The following is a 21891-nucleotide window of genomic DNA, read 5'->3' as shown; positions in this document are numbered from 1 at the left end:
TCCTTTTAATTACCAATTTTCAGAGTGAAGAGTTAGTGCCCTAGTTACTTCAGTGGATTTCAGTGAATTATATTCTTGTTGTTTTGCCTTTTTTTCTAATGTCATGAACTCACATTTTACATATACAATGTACTTTAATCAATTTCATTCCTTAATTTTTGGTGTTATATTCTAGTGTTCTTGGTCAATGACTGCATATTAAGGTTTTTAAAAAGAGCTATAAGTGATATGATCAAGCAGTCCTTTCAGATGACTCACCAGCAATAGGTTGAAGTGAATCAAAGGAAGAGATTTCAGGCATAAGCACAGAAAGGACACCTTCATAAGAGTCTTGCATAGAGGAAACAAGGCCCTGAATGCCAGTGGTGGCCTTGTAAATGGAGAGAAAGTGGCTGATTCAGGAGACATTGGAAATTGACAGGTATTAGCAGCTGACAAGATATAGGAGATGACATGACAATATTTAGGTGGAGCTGTCGAAACAAGCAATAAGAATTTTAAAACTGAAACCTCTTCAGAGATTTTGGGACTGAAGATAAAGAATTGAGATTTTTACAAAAATGACAGCTAAAAAAATATAAGAAAAGCAGAAAACAAGACCAAGATTAGTACCAGTAAAAAATGGATCACTGATTTTCTTTCTTTTTTTTTTTTTCCTTGAGACAGAGTCTTGCTCTATTGCTTGGGCTAGAGTGCTGTGGAGTCATTGTAGCTCACTGCAGCCTGAAACTCCTGGGCTCAAGTGATCCTCCTGCCTCAGCCTCCTGAGTAGCTGGGACTACAGGTGCACGCCACCACACCCAGCTAATTTTTCTTTTTTTTTTTTTTATTGTAGACATGGGATCTCACTTTGTTGCTCAGACTGGTCCAGAATTCCTGCCCTCAAGCAACTCTGCCACCTTGACCTCCCAAAGTGCTGCAATTACGGGCTTGAGCCACTGTACCTGGCTGGATCATTGATTTTCTTACATGGAATCAACCTGTGGGTATATGGCTATTTAATACATCATTGCTATAGCATGTTACCTTTAATCTAAGTAAGAGGGCAAATAAAAACATAGTGGAAGGATAAAACAAAAATGAATGAGAATTTTGATCTATGGGGAAGGAAGGGAACAGAGATGGATTCTCTGAATGTTCCTCATTTCACAGTTTTGACTTTGGAGCCATATAAATGTTATACATATTTTTTGTTGTTGCTGTGATTGCCCTTGGGGGTCTTCCTCACAAATTCTTTGCCTAGGCCAATATCTGGAAGAGTTTTTCAACATTTTCTTCTAAAATTCTTATGGTTTCATGTCTTAGGTTAAGTCTGTTCTTCATCTTGAATTAATTTTTGTGAGTGGTAAGAGATATGGATCCTGTTTCAATCCTCTACCTGTGACTATCCAATTTTCCCAGCACCATTTATTGAATAGGGATTCTTTTCCCCAGTGTACATTGCTGTTTACTTTGTCAAAGATCAGATGGCAATATATGGATGGTTTTATATCTGGGTTCTCTGTTCTGTTCCATGGGTCTATGTCTCTATTTTTGTGCCAGTACCATTGCCAGTGCTAAGTTTTAGTTACTATAGCCTTGTAATATAGCTTAACGTCTGGTAAAGTGATGCCTCCAGGTTTGTTACTATTGCTTAAGGTTGCTTTGGCTATTTGGGCTCTTTTCTGGTTCCAAACAAAGCATAGAATTATTTTTTCTAGATCTGCGAAAAATGATGTTGATATTTTGGTGGGAATTACCTTGAATCTGTAAATCACTTTGTGTAGTATAGACATTTTAACAATGTTGATTCTGCTTATCCATGAGCACGATATGTTTTTCCATTTGTTTTCATCATCTGCAATTTCCTTCCTCAGTGATTCGTAGCTCACTTTATAGAAATCTTTCACCTCCTTGGTTAAATATATTCCTAGGTATTTATTTTCTTTGTAGCTATTGTTAAGGATATTGAGTCTTTGATTTGACTCTCACCTTGACTGTTGTTGGCATATATGAAAACTACTGATTTGTGTACATTGATTTTGTAAACTGAGACTTTGCTGAATTTATTTATTAATTCCAGGAGTCTCTTAGCTTTTGCAGTTTTCTAGATATAAGATCGTATCAGGCTGGGTGTGGTGGCTCATGCCTGTAATCCTAGCACTCTGAGAGGTCAAGGTGGGTGGATTGTTTGAGCTCAGGAGTTCAAGACCAGCCTGAGCAAGAGTGAGACCCCATGTCTACTACAAAAATAGAAAGAAATCAGCTGGACAACTAAAAAAAAATATATATATATATATATATATATATATATATATGTATGTATAAAATTAGCCGGGCATGGTGGTGCATGCTTGTAGTCCCAGCTACTTGGGAGGCTGAGGCATGAGGATTGCTTGAGCCCAGGAGTTTGAGGTTGCTGTGAGCTAGGCTGATGCCACGGCTCTCTAGCCTGGGCAACAGAGTGAGACTCTGTCTCCAAAAAAAAAAAAAAATACGTATCATCACATAGCAACAACAAAAATAATGGGACTTGATTAAATTAAAAAGTTTCTACACAGCCAAAGAAACAATCAACAAAGCAAATAGACAACCTACAGAATGGGAGAAAATATTCACATGCTATACATCCAATAAAGGGCTAATAACCAAAATCTACCAAGAACTCAAGCAAATCAGCAAGAAAAAAAATCAAACAACCCCATTAAAAAATGGACAAAAGACATCCACAGAAGCTTTTCGAAAGAAAGACTAATGGCCAATAAACATATGAAAAAATGTTCAATGTCACTAATCATCAGAGAATTGTAGATCAAAACCACAATGAGATATCACCTAAGACTGGTAAGAATGGCCTTTATCAAGAAGTCCTAAAACGATAGATGCTGACCTGGATGCGGAGAGAAAGGAAAACTTATACACGGTTGGTGGGACTGCAAACTAGTGCAGCCTCTATGGAAAATAGTATGGAGATTCCTCAGAGAAGTAAAAGTAGCCCTACAATTTGATCCAGCAATCCCACTACTGGGTATTTACCCAAGGGGAAAAAATCATTTTATCAAAAAGATACTTGCACTAGAATGTTCATTGCAGCACAATTCACAATCACAAAGATGTGGAATCAACCCAAGTGTCGATGAATTCGTGAGTGGATTAATAAAATATGATATATGTATGTCTTGGAATACTACTCAGCCACAAAAAAAATGAATTAATACCTTTTGCAACAATCTGGATGGAACTGGAGACCATTCCCCTAAGTGAAGTATCGCAAGAATGGAAAAGCAAACACCACATGTACTCACTGTTAAATTGGAGCTAACCGATCAGCACTCATGTGCACAGATGGAAGAAAAACTCAATGGAAATAATGCAGGTGGGAAGGGGAAGGGGGGATGGGTCAAACCATGCCTAACAGATATAACGTACACCATCTGGGTGATGGGCACACTTACAACTTTGACTCAAATAGTATAAAAGCAATCCATATAACCAAAACATTTGTACCCCCATAATATTTTGAAATATAAATAAATAAATGTCATACGTAATCAAAGAAATCAAGATTAAGCAAAAAAATCTATCCTTAAAATTTAAAAGCAGAATGAAGTAAATAACCTACCTTATACCAAGTTGGTAACAATCACACAAAGAAGAGTTATTTCACATTATTTTAAAATAATAATTTAACTATATATCCCTAGTAGGATATATCCTAGAGACAAAAGGCTAGAAAAAATATTATACTATATTCAATTATCATAATGTTAGTAAAATTACCAATATTATAATTTTGAAACAACTAAATATATATTGTATGGCAAATCAAATAGTAATTATGTTATGTTATTAGAAACCAAGGTTTTTGGCACTAATGAAAAGAATACAAATATAAAAGATAGAAGGTAAGTAAAAAACCTGTAACCTTAAATTTGAATTGGAAATATCAGTATGGCTCTATGATGTAATTTTATCTTTAAAACAAAAGTATTTTGTAGCTCTGAGCAATGAAAAGTCCTAGAAATAATGGCCAGTTGTGCTGTAAAGAGCACCCATAGCACCTAGATTATGGTTTCTAAATATAATTTTTCACTTGGAACCAGGGCTCCTTGGAAAAATGGCTGATTCCGGTTATGGGGCAGGAAATGCACAATTTGAATGTGAACATCTTGTCCTACTGGAAAGTAAGTGAGTGATCAGTGGAATCTTATCCACAGGACCTAGGAACCACCTCAGTGGGACTCCCGCTGGCCAAAGATGAGACAATGTAAACATCAGAAAAAATATTGGCTGGTGTAGATTGTAATACATGTAGTAAGTTAAGAATTCATGCATTCATAAAAATACTAATGCAGGGGCTAGAGAAACATGTTAAATGACACCACAGGGATGTAATCATCCAAGTCCAAAATGTGGGACATTTTGGCAGGACAAACAATTCACTTTCCTTCAATAAACCAATGGCAAGAGAAGTAAAAGCAAGAGGAAAAACTAAAATAGTTTTAGAGAGACTTGAGAATCGTATCAACCAAATGCAATGTGTGGACCTTGTTTGGATCTTAATTCAAACAAATTAGACATAAAGATAAATAAGAACTAATTGAAGAAATGTGAATACTGACTGGCCATTAGATGATAGTAAGAAATTGTAAAAAATGTTAAGGGCTCTAATAGAATTGTGTTTACATTTTGGTTAGTTGGTTGTTTTTAAGAATCCTTATCCCTTAGAGACCCAGTCTAAAGTATTTGTAATGTCTAGGAACTGCTTTACAGTAAGCCAGCAGGGCCTCTGTATATATTGTGGGTGATGATATACAAGGGCTCATTATGCTATTCTCTCTTCTTTTATATATGTTTAAAATTTCTATCATAAGAAGTTATACATAAATGAATAAATGACTGTTGAAAGAGAATTTTCCTAACAGATGAGAGGTTGCCCTCTAAAACAGGACCTGACGAGTTGACTGTGAATTCAAGGCATCAGGAAATCTGATGAATGTGTTTGTGCCTGCCACACCAAAATGAATATGGTACCGCCTATGCGCACCCGAGACTAAAAGGCATCTTGGTAAATTGCTTTTTACTTCAAAATAAGGCAAAAACAGGAAAAAATGTGGGAAGATCAACTATACTTTTAAATGTAATATCCCCTAAACAGCAGGAGCAGGGATGACAAGGGACATTTATACTTTAAATTTAAGACTAATTTTTAATAAATAAATGTTTTAAATTTTTAATAATGAACATCTATTAATTACTTTTCCTATTTAAAAGTTAATGTTAAAGAGCAAATGGCACCCATCTTTCATTTTGAGCTTTCTTTACCTTCCACTGTGCTCTCTTTTGCACCTGATTCTTCCTTTCAGTTCTTCTAAAAGCCCCCTAACTGGTCTACCTATCTTCAGGGCCTACCCCTTTGCTTCATCCTGAATGCTACAACCACAGTCATTGTTTGACACCATTATTTCCATCCTATTCTTTTCCATTACCTGCAGAATAATAGTCCAAAGGCCCCAGGCTAGTTTGATGGTCCTTCACAATCTTGTTCCAACCAACCTCTCCAAGCCTCTATCAACTACTTACAAATACTCTCTTCTAGCCAACCTGGTTGCCCCAGTCCTTTAAATAGTGTGGACCCATGTCTTTTCTCTTCTTTAAAAATACTCCTCTGAAGTATTTAACTTAGCATATATTCACCCTTTCTTCCTTGAATACCAATACTCCTCCACATTTGTGACTTTGGGCAATTAATTGTGGTTTGTAATGCCTTTACCCCCTCATCTCTGCATGTAAAATTAAGCTTTTAACAGCTCGTGCTTTGTTTCTCAATTGCATTCAAAGTCTCTTAAAGGCAAAGATGGTCTTGGACTTTGTATTGCCCAAGTATGCAGCATAATGACTTGTAGAGAATAGAGACTCAAATATTAGTTAATTGATGTTACACTCTAATACAAGACTGAATGAATGGCAATTTATAATTAACCAAGATAATCTGAAATTTCCTTAATAGATTCTAGAACTGAGAAGGCTGAGTAAAACTTGGCCACTTAACACAAATTTCTTAGATTCTTTGTATATTAAATAAAGGCAAGCAATATGATATGTCTGGGAAATATTTAATTCAAATACCTTGAGACTCTGGTAATAAATAAAGTAATCTAAGCATGGCATTGATCTAGTTTAATCTGGGGACTTGAAAAATACGAGTATATTAATAACAAACAAACAACCCCCCACACAAAAAACCACACACACAAAAACAAACAAACAAAAAATTAAAGCCAAATACCAAAAAACAGGAGGACCCAGATGTTTCAGATATTGGAGCTATCATATAAAGGCTTTAAATAATATAATTAAAATGTTCAAGAAAATAGAAGAAAGATAAGGAATTTCAAAAGAGCTTTGGATTCTATTTTAAAACTGAGAGGAGGAAAAATGGAAATTTCTAGTTACCAAATGAAAATTCTGGAACTGAAAATATTATAACTAAAATTAAGAATTCAATGGAGGGGTTGTATAGCAGCTGAGACAAAGAGGAACAGAGCTTCTACTGAATGGTGACAAGTCAGCAGAAAATATCCAGATTAAAGCACAAAGGAAAAAAAAAGGCAAAGAATGTAAGAGAAATAAGGAATATAGCAAAAGTTCTAACATACAAGTAACTGGAGTTCCAGAATGAGAAGAGAAATAAAGAGAGAAGGGAACAGATGCAATATTTAAAGAAATACTTTCCAAGATTTTTCAAAAACTGATGAAAAAGATCAGATTCACACTTAAGAAGATTTATGAATTACAAGTATGATAAATACAGACATATACACACATAGAGACTTAGTGACATCAAGCTCAAATTGCTGAGGACCAAAGAGAAAAATTTGCAAATAGCTGGGGGCTGGAGGATAAGACATAGTATCTTCAAAGGAGCAACAATCAGACTGATGGCTGACTTCTCAACAGAAACAATGGCAACCAGAAAACAATGAAAAGACATCTTTAAAATGCAGAAAGATTAAAAAAAAAAAAAAGGCCAACGTGGAATTTTATACCCAGCAAAATTATCCTTTAAAAAACTGAAGTAAAGACAATTTCATGTTAACAAAAGCTGAGAGAATTGATCAGACCTGAGCCATAAGAAATATTTAAGAGAGTTTCTCCCTTAAATACTAAAGCTCAACGCCCCCAAATGGAAGTATTGAACTTGAAGAAGAAATGAAGAACACCAGAAAGGAGAGATTTTTACCCACTTCTACTGCAATAAATTCTTATTCCAATGGAATCATCTAGTGTAAAATTTAAGTTTATATTAAACTAAATGTAGACAAAGAGTAAGAGGTAAAGCTAGAATTTCACAACTTAACACCATGTGGGCATAGTTAGTTTAATTTTAGACAAAACAAAGTTAAAACATTTTAAAGAAACAATGGAAGTTGGGCCCTGGGAATCAGGAGTCAAGGGCAGCAGTTGGCATGTGTGGGTCAAAGGTTATGGCTGTGTCAGTGGCAAGTAAATATTAGGGGACAAGAAAATCTGTGGAGATGCAGGTCGGGAGCTGTGGGGGAAAGTAGTGTTGTGAGAGTGAGGGGTCAAGAGAGCCTGTGGGGGATTTAAGAGTCAGGGGCCATGGCTGACAGTTGTGTTGTGGTAGTTGCGTCAAAGGACATAGGTCGGGAGGGTCACGACCCACCAATACAGCAGCGGTTAAAAACTGCGCGCAACGAGCGGTTAAGATTTTGGCGCCCCCGGAGGACACGCCCCTCTCGGGCCCTCCCCGCGCGCACCGCCTCCGTCGCCCCGCCCCGTCCCCGCCAGCCCCGCCCCGGCCGGCGTTTCGAACGCGAACGCCGCGCGCTGCTGAGGCGACCCGGCGCGAGCGAGCGCGCGGCGCAGGGACCCGGCGGGCTGCTGGGGCCTCTGCGGCGCCCGCCTCTACTCCCTCCCTTCAGGCCCTCCGGGCCGGCCGGCGCCGCCTCCCGGGAAGATGGCGCTGCACTTCCAGGTCAGTGCGCTCTGCGCCGCGGGCCGCGCTCCGCCGCCCTGGGAACTCGGCGGGACGCTGGGGTATGGAGACTGAGGGCTGAGGAAAAGCGGCGGAGGCCGCAAGGCCGTGGGTCGGCGCCCGCGGAGCCCCATCCCCTGCCTCCGCCCCCAGCTGTGGGCCCGGGGCACCGGTCTGGGTTGCACACCCCAGGCCCGCGCTGGCGCCCGCCGAAGGGGCGGCGGAGCGGTGGGTGGAGCGGGGCGGGGGCCAGGCTCTGCGCTCGCCCCCGGGGGAGGTGCGTGTGCCGGGGACCAGCCGGCCTGGAGCTGCCCTCCCCGGCGCGGCGGCACGGGCACGGACCGCGCGCTCGAGTGGCGCCCGGGCAGGTGGGGTCCGAGCCGGGCCGGTTTTGGCGCGCCTGGGGCGGCAGCGGAGTCAAGGAGCAGCCTTCGCGCTTTCCCGCTGCGTCGCCGGTCGCGGCTCTGTCGTCAGCCTCCCTCCACACAGTTGAGTCGGAGCTGGAGAGGCGGCTTGGGGTCTGCCGAAGGAGCGGCGGCAGCAGTTGGACTGGAATTGGCCGGAGGAGGCAGGGACTGTGCCCCTATCTGTAGGGAGTTGCGGAGGAGGGCTCCGCGGCAGCCTCCTTGCACGGGAAACCTGGGCCGGGCGCGCTCACAAGGATCGCTGAGGCAATAGGATGGGACGTGAGCTCGTGTGTCCTCGGGTGGTTCTGACACATTTCAGCAGACATTTACTGAGTCTCCCCGCTGAGTCTCCAGTACTGTGCAAAGTTCTGGGGGATAAAAGGTGACATCATCTTACTATCCCTGCCCTCATAGAGCTCACAGATAATTGCGGTTACAAGTGAAAAATGTATGGTGGAATCAGTCACAGAATATCATGGGAGCACAGAAAAGAGGACGGCCAACCGTGTGTGTGTGTGTGTGTGTGTGTGTGTTGGGAGGGAGCGAAGTGGAGCTGCTATGCTCTCAGACAAGAGATGCTTTGAGTTTCTTTGAACTTCTATTGTTGCACTTACTAGTTAGTTATTGAGTACTTACTATACTAGGCACTGAAGATACAGCTCTGAGCAAAACTCCGTGGTGAAGAGAAAGAGAAGGGTATAGAGGCAGAATGAGGACAGTGTGAGCAAAGGCAAAGAATTGTGGAAGAACACGACATACTGCAGAAAGTTCAGTCTATTTGGAGCATAGGGTTCATATCAAATAGAAGGGGCCAGAAGAGTCTGTGGATGGCAAGAGATGATTTTGGTAGGCAATTTCATAATGTGGTGACAGTGTATTTAAGTATCACATTCCTCTTGTAGACGTCTTTGGATCTGCTGTGGTCATACTGACTTATTACTTTCTTATTTATTGATTCTTCCAAAGGGGCTTTTCTTTCTAACCAGCCACTCTCTGTCAGGTCATTGACAGCTCCAGGATGTTATAGACCAGGAGATAGTGAGCCCCACACATTACCTTTTGACCCCTTGCCATTTCTAAGGGTCCCCAGGTCAAAATAATGTATTACCACTTTAGTAAATATACCCTCTGGGAAATTTTCACAGGAAGAATCTTACAGGGAGGATTTATGGGTTATAAATTGATAATTATATGTCAATAGTGCAGGTGTAAATCTTGAGAGTAAATTAAAAAGTATGGGGGAACTTTGGAACCTTTTTAGACTTGGAAAGGTGATGCATAGTAAGTCACTAAGTCCTGGAAGACTTCTTCATGTTTAGGTACAATGTAGGAAAAATTAGCTGCTGAAGTCAAAACTACCCATATTGGTTTCCCAGGAACGTAGTTCACAGTAGCTGTAGATAGATTAAAAGTGGACTTGGACAAATAAAAGATCAGACAGTTTTGATGACCAGAAAAAAACTGTAACTTCTCAATTTGAATTCTTTTTAGCATATGAGATCATATTGTTGGCCAGTTAATTCGGGAACATTTATTAATAGTGATAACCAGTACCTAGCATTTTGTGTTTTCATATGCTCATTGTACAGTCGAATCCCTCCCCTAATCTGAGAGTTGGGCATGTATATGTTTTATTTCTGAAGACACTGAGTCTTAGAATAATTGTGACTTGCTCAAGGTTACGGAGTTAGAGTAGGCCTGATAATTCATAAATTCCATATTCTTTCCACTACCTATCCTTACTGTTGCCTACCCAACAGAGCAACTAGTCAAAAATTATGCCATCAAGGTAATGAGTAAAGGGAGAAAAAGATGGCGGAGTGGTGGTGACCTCCTGGATTCGTGCTCCTGGAGAGGAAGGCATGGATCTCGCCTGCCACAATGCTAGAGGGTCGCTCCCCCACAAGAACAGCGGTGTGAATCTATGGAGAATCAGAGTGGGACACAGAGAGCAAGAAAAAACTGAGGCGAACGGGAAATAAGATCGTGAAAATCTAGAGATTGCAGGATGGACAATAGAGAGGAGAGCGTGGGACGGCTGTACCTGCCTCACCAGGGAGTGAGGTGGGTTCGGCCCCACAGGAAAGCGGTTTGTTTCCCCACTGACCTCCACACTCACTCAATTAGGGATCTGCCTGAAGTCGGTACAGAATCATCACGGGAGACGTGGAGCTCTGTGGAGAGGGGACATTAGCGGGAAGCATTTTGGACCCTGGAGCTCTGTGCGCCGACTGCAACTGGCAGGAGAGGGTTTGCCATAAGCTGCAGCTACAGGCACCTAGAACACACCTAACTGTCTCCTTTACGCGAGCGGCTGGGCTCCCTCAATCCCCGGCTCCTTCGGCCCCTGCTGGACCCTGAACATTCACCCCCTGTGCTAGCCATCTGCGGGCGGGCAGCCGCCATTGTCGGGGTCCACAGCCTGGCCCCTGCAGAGCGATTGGGTACCGGACGACTCCCTGGGCAGCTCCCTCCCCTAGTCCGTGGACCCCCAGTAGGAGCTCCGCCTTTGCGTGAACACTGAGTGCTTCCCCAGTCGCGAGAGAGTGGAGCATCGCCCCCAGGAGCTGCAGCAGCTTGGGCGCTGGGCGAACCAGGGCACCGCCCCCTCCCCCAGCCACTGTCTTTCACGCAGAGAGAGGCAGAAACCTCTTCAGGAGAGGAAGAGGCAAGGGAAAAGTCGCTTTCCGTCTGCAATTAGAACAGCCCAGTGACTTGACTCTCAAACCGGTTTTGGGTCAAATTAATTCTCTGGGGCTGGACGCAACAGGAGCAGCCCCCAGCTGAGGTAGCAAAATCCTGAACAACACGTGAAGGGCTCCCCCTAGCGACAGAGGAGGCAGCTCACCTGCGCTGCTACACAGCCTAAGATCAGCGTGCATGGCGTGCCTCTATCCAGACTAAAGCTGAAAGAAGCTGAAAGAAGGGATCTAACGATTCATCCAGATGGGAAGGGCTCTGTGAAAGAACTCTGGGAGTATAAAGAATCAAGCTGAAATCTTGCCCTCAAAGAGGATTACTAGTTCTCTACCAATTGACACAAACCAGATTCAAAATAGCAACATGTCACAGGAAGAATTTCAAACATGGATCATAAATAAGCTGAATATTATGCAAGAAAAAATGGATAGCCAACAGAAAGAAACCACAAAAAAGATAGAGGACTTGGAAGAAAAATTCACTAAAGAAATCGAAATATTGAAAAAAAATCAAACTGAACTCCTGAAAATGAAGAATTCATTCAGGGAGCTACAAAACACAGTGGAAAGTCTCAAGAGCAGGGTAGATCAAACAGAAGAAAGAATCTCAGAGATCGAAGATAACACTTTCCAATTAAATAATTCAGTCACAGAGATAGAGCAAAGAAATAAGAGAAAAGACTAGAATCTGCAAGAAATGTGGGATTATGTGAAGAAGCCTAATGTGAGAGTTATTGGCATTCCTGAGGGTGAAGAAGACAAGCAAGGGTTGGATAAGCTATTTGAAGATATAATTGAGGAAAATTTCCCAGGCCTTGCCAAAACTCTAGATATACAGGTTCAAGAAGCTCAAAGAACCCCTGGGAGATTCATACCAAATAGGAAGACACCACGTCATGCAGTTATCAGACTCACCAAAATATCCACTAAAGAGGCCCTTCTTCGCGCTGTAAGGAGAAAGAAACAAGTAACATACAAAGGAAAGTACATCCAAATCACGCCAGATTTCTCAACTGAAACCTTACAAGCAAGAAGAGATTGGGGCCCCATTCTCATTCTTCTGAAACAGAATAATGCACAGCCTAGAATCTTGTACCCAGCTAAGCTCAGTTTTATATATGAAGGTGAAATTAAAACATTCTCAGATAAACAAAAACTCAGAGAATTCACCAAGACAAGACCAGCTCTCCAAGAAGTACTCAAAACAGAGTTACACACAGACCAGCACAAGAAAGACCCACGAATATAAAACTACTCAAGAAATAAAGATAAAAACCCAGTTATCACAATGGCTTAAGAGAGAAATCAGAACAATGAAATTCAACCCAACATGAGGAACAGAAATCTGTCTCACTTTTCAGTTCTCTCATTAAATGTGAATGGATTGAATTCCCCACTAAAGAGACATAGACTGGCCCAATGGATAAAAAAATACAAGCCAAGTATCTGCTGTCTTCAGGAAACTCATCTAACCTGCAAGGATGCATTTAGACTGACAATAAAAGCGTGGAAATCGATATTTCAAGCAAATGGAAGCCAAAAGAAAGCTGGTGTGGCGGTTTTAATCTCTGATAACTTAGTTTTTAAATCAACAAAAGTAATGAAAGACAAAGATGGTTACTATATACTGGTGAAGGGTACAATTCAACAAGACATAACTATACTTAATATATATGCACCCAACTTAGATGCACCCAGATTCATAAAGCAAACCCTACTTGATCTGAACCAAACGATAGATAACAACACTTTAATAGTCGGAGACTTTAACACGCTGCTGACAGTACAGGACAGATCCTCCAAACAAAAAATAAACAAAGAAATAATGGACTTAAATAGAATGGTAGAACAAATGGGCCTGACTGACATCTACAGGACATTCTACCCAAAATCCACTGAATATACTTTCTTCTCATCAGCTCATGGGACATTCTCCAAGATTGACTATATCCTAGGACATAAAGCATGCCTTAAAAAACTTAAAAAAATAGAAATTATACCATGCATCTTCTCAGATCACAGCGGAATAAAAGTAATAATGAACTCTAACAGAAATTCGCATTCCTACTCAAAGTCATGGGAGCTAAACGACCTTCTCCTGAACGATTATTTTCTAAATGAAGAAATCAAGACAGAAATCAAAAGATTCTTTGAATTAAATGACAAAAGAGACACAACTTATCAAAATCTGTGGGACACAGCTAAAGCAGTCCTGAGAGGAAAATTTATTTCCATAAATGCCAATATCAAAAAGACAGAAAACTTACAAATAGACAATCTAATGAATAGACTCAAAGAGCTGGAGAAGGAAGAACAGACCGACCCCAAACCCAGCAGAAGGGGAGAAATTATTAAGATCAAATCAGAACTAAATGAAAAGGACAACAAACAAACCATAAGGGAGATTAATAAAACAAAAAGTTGGTTCTTTGAAAAAATAAACAAGATAGACACACCTCTGACTTGACTAACCAAGAGTAGAAAAGAAAAAACTCTAATAACCTCCATCAGGAACATGAAAGGAGAAATCACGACTGATGCCACAGAGATACATGATATCATCTATGAATTCTACAAAAATCTTTATGCACACAAATTGGAAAATGTGGAGGAAATGGACAAATTTTTAGAAACACACAGCCTTCCCAGGCTCAACCAGGAAGAAATAGAATTCCTGAATAGACCAATATCTAGATCTGAAATCAAAACAGCAATAAAAAACCTCAAAAAGAAAAGCCCTGGACCCAGATGGCTTTTTTACCATACCTACAAAGAACTGGTACCCATCCTACATAAACTATTCTCCAATATTGAGAAGGATGGAATTCTCCCCAACACATTTTACCAAGCCAACATAATTTTGATACCAAAACCAGGAAAGGATGCAACAAGAAAAGAAAACTACAGACCAATCTCCCTTATGAATATAGATGCAAAAGTTCTCAATAAAATCCTAGCAAATTGAATCCAAGTGCTTATCAAAAAAAAATAATCCATCACGACCAAGTGGGCTTCATCCCAGAGATGCAGGGATGGTTTAACATACGCAAATCTATAAATGTAATTCACCACGTAAATAGAAGCAAAAATAAAGATCATATGATCCTCTCAATAGATGCAGAAAAAGCATTTGACAAAATTCAACACCCTTTTATGATAAGAATACTCAACAAAATAGGCATAGACGGGGCCTATCTAAAAATGATACAAGCCATATATGACAAACCCACAGCCAACATCATACTGAATGGGGAAAAACTGAAAGCATTCCCACTTCGAACTGGAACCAGACAAGGCTGCCCACTGTCCCCATTACTTTTCAACATAGTATTGGAAGTCCTTGCGAGAGCTATCAGGCAAGAGAGCAGAATCAAGGGAGTCCAAATAGGGAAAGAAGAGATCAAACTCTCACTCTTTGCTGATGATATGATGTTATATCTAGAAAACCCCAAGGATTCAACCAAGAGACTCCTGGAATTGATCAATGAATTCAGTAAAGTCTCAGGATACAAAATCAATACACACAAATCAGAGGCATTCATACATGCGAATAACAAACGGAGAACCAAATTAAGGACTCAATACCCTTCAAAATAGCAACAAAGAAAATAAAATACCTAGGAATATATTTAACTAAGGAGGTAAAGGACCTCTATAGGGAGAACTATGAAACACTGAGGAAGGAAATCGCAGAGCATGTAAATAGGTGGAAAACCATACCATGCTTGTGGATCGGAAGAATCAACATTGTTAAAATGTCTGTACTACCCAAAGTTATCTACAGAGTCAATGCAATCCCTATTAAATTACTAACATCATTTTTCACAGATATAGAAAAAATAATTTTACGCTTTGTGTGGAACCAGAGAAGACCCCGTTTAGCAAAAGCAATTTTAAGCAACAAAAACAAAATGGGAGGTATTAATTTGCCAGACTTCAAACTGTACTACAAGGCTGTGATTATTAAAACTGCTTGGTATTGGCACAAGTGCAGGGACACACACCAGTGGAACAGAACAGAAAATCCAAATATAAAACCATCCTCATATAGCCATCTAATCTTTGACAAAGCAGACAAAAACATACTCTGGGGAAAAGATTCCTGATTTAATAAATGGTGCTGGAAAAACTGGATAGCCACATGTAGAAGACTAAAACAGGACCCACAGCTTTCACCTCTCACAAAAATCAAATCATGGTGGATAACAGACTTAAACCTTAGGTGGGAAACTATTAGAATTCTAGAAGAAAATGTAGGAAAGACCCTTACAGACATTGGCCTAGACAAAGAATTTATGAAGAAGACTTCTGAGGCAATCACAGCAACAACAAAAATAAATAAATGGGACCTGATCAAATTAAAAAGCTTCTGCACAGCCAAAGAAACAGTCATGAGAGTAAACAGACAACCTAAAGAATGGGAAAAAATTTTCGCATACTACACATCAGATAAAGGACTGATAACAAGAATCTATTTAGAACTCAGGAAAGTCAGTAAGAAAAAATCAAACAACCCTATCAAAAAGTGGGCAAAGGACATGAATAGAAATTTTTCAAAAGAAGATATAAAAATGGCTAACAAACATATGAAAAAATATTCAACATCTGTAATCATCAGGGAAATGCAAATCAAAACCACAATGAGATATCACTTAACTCCAGTGAGAATGGCCTTTATCAAAAAGTCCCAAAACAATACATGTTGGCGTGGATGCGGAGAGATAGGAACACTCATACACTGCTGGTGGGACTGTAAACTAGTGCAACCCCTGTGGAAAACAATATGTAGATACCTTAAACAGATTCAAGTAGACCTACCATTCGATCCAGCAATCCCATTATTGGGCATCTACCCAGAAGAACAAAAGTCATTCTATAAAAAAGACACCTGCACCCGAATGTTTATAGCAGCACAATTCACAATCGCAAAGATGTGGAAACAACCCAAATGCCCATCAATTCATGAATGGATTAGCAAAATGTGGTATATGTATACCATGGAATATTACTCAGCTATAAGAAATAACAGTGATATGGCATCTCTTTGGTTCTCATGGAGAGAGTTGGAACCCATTCTATTAAGTGAAGTATCCCAAGAATGGAAAAACAAGCACCACATGTACTCACCAGCAAACTGGTTTCCCTGATCATCACCTAAGTGCACATTTGGGAATAACACCAATTGGGTATCGGACAGAGGTGGGGGCTGGGGGGGGCGGGGATGGGTGTATACCTACTTGATGAGTGCGATGCGCACTGTCTGGGTAATGGTCATGCTTGAAGTTCTGACTGGGGGGGGAGGGGATGGGGGCATACCTACGTGATGAGTGCAATGAGCATTGTCTAGGGAATGGACACGCTTGAAACTCAGACTCAGGGGGATGGGGGGCATGGGCAATATATATAACCTGAACTTTTGTACCCCCATAGTGAGCTGAAATAAAAGATAATGAGTAAAGAAGCAGATTTTTATGGGGTGAGGTTAGGGCACTGCTCAACATGTTTTTCACATCATGCCATACATAAAAATCGGTAATTGTATGGCTGATTACATAAAATGCTCACAGATAAAGGCCATTACGGTGGCGTTTCCCCACTATCTGAAGCCCTGCCCTGGCTGCCTGGAGGGCAGAGGGATCAATATATCAGGCATACCTATGATCCATTCAAGGCACATACATTTTGGTCAGAAAACTGTGGGTTAGGGGACCCTGTCCCCAAAGAAGTAATGTATCTGGATTACCTGAGAGGAGGCAGTCCAGATAGGCAGAGTGAGGAAAGAGGGAGAATTGAGAACAAGTAAGATAGATGTAGGTACTTTAGATAGGACAGAGGCACCTTGAATGAGACTCATGATATACTGTTAGGAAAAATTTAGAGTACCTAGTTGGTCCAACTTTTTTGTTTCAGAAGCAGGGGCTATAGCCATGCTTCTTAATCCCCAGTCAGGCTACCTGATTTGATCTAGATGTGATTAAGAACTATTTTTGAACACAATGATAACATGAAAAAAGGGATTTGGGAACGATGGTGCTGGCAGTATGGACTTGAAGGAGAGAAACCGTAGAAGATCATTGTGGTCTTTTATAACTATCAGTAACTGAAGAGATTAGTTATTTATAATTTATTGTGGATCTGCTGTTTGACAGGCAATGGATTAGGCTTTTCCCTATCTTTTCTATCTTAATCTAATAATCTAATAATTCACAATTATTTTGGAAGGTGGATCTTGCTGTCTGTAGTTTTAACAGTGAGGCTTAGAAAGGTTAAATAATTTGCCTGAGGTCACTTAATAATTGAGTGGCAGATTCCAAAGCTTGTGTACACTCCATTGGACCAATGGTTTTCAAATTGAACCATGATGTTTTTCAAATTGAACCATGCTGTTTCTAAGACCCTCTACTCTCATTCCCAAAGCAGCCCCTGAAGAAATCCATGGTACTGGCAGTCACAATTAGATACTGTTTGATTGTTCTATGGATATCATGTGAAGGTGTTGAGTCTGAGTCTTTATAGAAAAAATATTGGTAGGCCTTTATGACAAATTAGGTTATATACTTGGAATTAGTCAGAATGTGAGATTTGAAAGCAGAGTCCACAAGACTGCCCTTCTGACACCAATGGCAAGCTTGAGGGTTTCCTAAAACCACCTTCAGTTTCTGTAGTTTATTAGAAGGACTCCACAGAATTCACTGAAAGCTGTTGTACTCAGCAGTTTATTACAGGGAAAGGATAGAGATTAAAATTGATCAAAAGAAGGAGACACACAGGGCAGAATCTGTGAGGGTTCCAAAACTAAGCTGCTGTTGTCCTCAGGACAAATTACTCTCCGTGGGTTAATGTGTGGCTGTATGCACTGATTCCAAACTAGGGAAGCTCACCGAAGCTTTGGTATCTAGGGTTTTTAGTGGAGCTCATTATTTAGGCATTACTGATTGATTGCCCACGTGTTTGAACTCAGTTTCAAGGTCAGCCGATATTTTGTGACCCAAAGTCCTACCCTGAAACACATAGTTGGTCTCTTTGGTGTGGGCAGTCCCCAACCTACAACTACTGGGTACGGCCAGCCCCTATCCTACACAAAAACACTCCTATCAGGTATAACATAGAATACCTCCCAGAAGCTATAGGGCAAAGGCCAGACTTCTTTTAGGGCAAGGCCAAATTCTTTACTATATAAGAGGTACTGAGGAGAGGGAAAAGTAAAAGATAACATCAATCTTGTAAATCTAGATCCTGGACTAGACCTCTGAAACCACGGACAGCCCAGGGACATTTGAAGTAGAAATCTGTGGTAAACATGTTCAGTTCAGTTTCTGACATTTCCTGGTTATTTTTAGCATCTTTCTAGATATGCAAGAGGAAGAAATTTGTAGACAAATATGGTCAACAAATAGTTAAAAGTATGGACTAGGACATCATCTGCAGGTAGATCATGACTGAAATAAAGGGTGACAAGATGATAGGTTGTGAGGAGACAAAATGTACTTGGGTATGTAGACTTGTATTTGGCTCCAAATTGATCATTACTCTATGTTTGATCTTGAGCAACTTAGGTATATTTGATCTCTCAGCTTCAGTTTTTCATCTGTAAAATGAGTATACTGCAAATACGTACCTTGCAGGAGTCTGTTTTTCAGGATTGGCTTGAAAAGAGTATGGAAATACTTTTTTAAACTGTAGAGCACTAAAATAAACATTGTCCAGTTCATAGTAAGAAGGAAGAGTTCCAGAGGCCCAGGAATCAGCCTTTAAGAGGCACTCAGGAAAAGGTAGTAAGAGGAAGAAGAAGAAAGAATTTGTGGGAAATGAGTAATTTCAAAATGAAGGCAGTTTGTATCAATGGCAATCAAGAAATTTAATTCTGGAAAGCAGGAAAAATGTAAGAAAATAATTAAATAGAATCTTAAACTCAATTGAAGTGGGATTTTTGTGGTTCAGCTATTTATTTTTTGTTATTAGCAAACATTTTTTTCCTGGAGCAAAAGCCTTTATTTTCTTTTTTCTCCACCATTATTGAAATATAACTGACACATTATAAAATGCATATATTTAAACTGTGCAATTGGGTGAGTTTTGAAAAATGTATATACATTTGTGAAACTGTCACCAGAATCAAGAAAATGAACATATCCACCACCCCCAAACGTTTCCTTTGTGCCTCTTTATAATCCTTCCTTGCTATCTCCCTCCTTCCCCACTGGTCTGCACTCCTGCCTCTCCAGCCAGGAACCACTGATCTGCTTTCTGTTACTTAAGAATTATATAATATCTACTGTTTTTGTCTGGCTGCTTTTGCTCAGCATTCACGTGTTAATATAATATTAATAGATACATGTATGAGAATTTCTATATAGAAAGAAGTCATCATTTGAGGGCCCATTATGTGTCAAGTGCAAAGGCCAGAAGTCAGTCCAGAATAATTTGGAAGATCCTTATGTAGACTATAGTCAGGATTACATCATTGTCTTCTAGGGTATGGAAGTTGCGTGCTGTTTATATTTTATAGTTGCTCTGTGGGAGGTACATGATGGCTGGTTCTCCTTGTTATACCTATTAGTTAATTATATGGGCTTCTAATGTTGATATTAACTCAAACCTTGTCAACAAATTGAGAAAGGATTCATTTCCTCTGAGGCATTTTCACATTAACCACATTCTCAGACATCAATGTATAAAACTAAGATGAAAATTTATCAGTATACTGTGAAAAATGAAGTCTCCTTATAGACAGATTCTCTGGAAACTAAAACGCTAATCAGAAGATTGTTTGGTTAGCAGTCACCACATTGTGAGTTTAATTATTTTAAATGTCTAGATAATGCCTTTCCATCAGGCTAGGGGTCTTTGTGTGTGTATCCTTTTCTCTAAAAAGGTTTAGTATACCAGGCATATTTATAATTGCTGCCATTACAGTGAAAGAATAACTTGATTTTTCCTTTTGGATCTTCTGTAAGAGAAAGTTCAAACCTTTCCCTTTTGTCTTGTACAGCCTTTCATTTATTAATAATTTGAAATATCTTTGGAAAAAGTGATTGGTAGCAATGTTGACTTAAATACTATTTAAATACACTGCAAACTTTTTTTCCTTGAGGTTCTTTAAATCCGTATAGCAAAACAGATAATTTCCAAATTTTTCCATAATCTTTCCAAATAGATTCACTTAGGTACCATTGGATTAATATTTATATTAATTTTCTAGGCTGTTGTAACAAATTGCTACTGGTTGGGTTTTTTTTTTTTTTTTAAAGACACAGGGTCTTCCTATGTTACCCTCCCAAGGAGCTGAGACTATAGGTGTACTCCACTGCTCCTGGCTTAAAACGACACAGATTCTAGAACTCCCACAGTTCTAGAGGCCAGTGTCTGAAACCAAAGAACTTAATAGAGTTGGTTCCTTCTGGAGGTCTCAAAGGAGAAACTGTTCCATGCCTTTCTCCTAGCTTCTGATGGCCATTCTGGCAATTCTTGCTGTTCCTTGGCCTGTGGATATTTCACTCCAATCTCTCCCTCCATCTTCATATGGCATTCTCTCCTGTGTCTCTCTGTGTCTTTGCATCTCAAATCTCTCTTTCCTTTTTTTATAAGGATACCACTCATTGGATTTAGGACCCACTTTAAATCCAGGATTATTTCATCCTGAGATCTTTAACTTAATTAAGGATTTATGAACACCCTCTTTCCAAATAAGGTCACATTTCATAGGTATTGGGGGTCAGGACTTGGACATATCTTTTAAGGGGATATAGTTCAACCCATTAAATATTATTAGGGTAATATGAATAACAGACAAATAGTTTTTATAGCATATGTTGTGTGCCAGAAGTTACATGTTGCTAACTCATTTAATCCTCCAACTAAACCTATGAGATAGGCACTATTATTATTTTTGTTGCCTTTTGTTTGGTTAAACAGGTCTTATCATTATTTTTGCCCTAGATCTTTTTGTAGTCGAAGTCTACTTGTTACAAAACAACAACAAAAGTCTAAAAACAAACAAATCAAAGAATCTTAGGCCTAGATGAATATATGACAACAGGATCAGTTTATCATTAAGTTATACTGGTTCTAAAATTCAGTCCTTCAAGTTTATTACATGAGACAAAAGACTTCTAGGGTTGATCATGAGAGAGGAAAAGGTAGCTCTTTTCATTTTTGTATTTCCTACCAGGAGAAAGTATGAAGATTTAAATGTATTAATGAACTGTAAATTTTCTATGCATTTTAATATTATGAACCGGATATAGTAATCTGATCTTACTGGGCCAATCTAGGTGAGGGATATGTTTAAAATATGGTTCATTTGAGGTCCTTAATCTTAATTAATCTTTATGAAATCTTACTTTTAGACTTCTATTTTCACTCTAGCAGAAAATTCCCAAATCTGGTATGCTGGGTTCTGACCTAAATAGGGAAGTGGAAAATACTAGAAAAGAGCTAAGAAGGAGGGAGAAGTGAAAAGAATAATGGGAGCTAGAGGAAGTCTCATTTCAGTATTACTTGTGTATTCCTGTTAGGAGGTATATACATTTGAGGGAGTATGTGGGCTAGTATAGCTGCAAGGCTGTCACATAAAAATTCAGGCCAGGAAGGACAGAAAATGGCATTTTTAAAGGAATATCCCATTATCTTCATCTGCTCACCTGACATTGAAATCTGTGCCAATGTTTTTGTCCTCCAAAGAAAAATTCTCTAATTCAAGTTCAAAGTGAGGTTAGTTAGTAAGATGCCTTTTACAAAAGTTCTTTAAAGCTGAGAGGAATGTTGAAACCATTTCTTCATTCTTTTTTCAGATTGGTTCCATTTG

At 39.6% G+C, this 21891-nt stretch overlaps 1 protein-coding gene across 1 annotated transcript in view; it reads left to right on the top strand.

Moving 5' to 3' along the window:
• The first annotated feature begins 7944 nt into the window (after window positions 1-7944).
• The window catches only part of RANBP17 (RAN binding protein 17), a 349817-nt gene continuing 335870 nt past the window's right edge, over window positions 7945-21891 (top strand). The window contains exon 1 of the mRNA XM_069484213.1: window positions 7945-7978. Within this exon, the coding sequence (XP_069340314.1) occupies window positions 7961-7978 (18 nt within the window). The 5' untranslated portion in view covers window positions 7945-7960. The remainder of the gene's footprint in view (window positions 7979-21891) is intronic.

The sequence above is a fragment of the Eulemur rufifrons genome, chromosome 10, assembly GCF_041146395.1.
Source record: "Eulemur rufifrons isolate Redbay chromosome 10, OSU_ERuf_1, whole genome shotgun sequence".
Lineage (NCBI taxonomy): Eukaryota > Metazoa > Chordata > Mammalia > Primates > Lemuridae > Eulemur > Eulemur rufifrons.
This window is presented reverse-complemented; position numbering and strand designations above follow the sequence as displayed.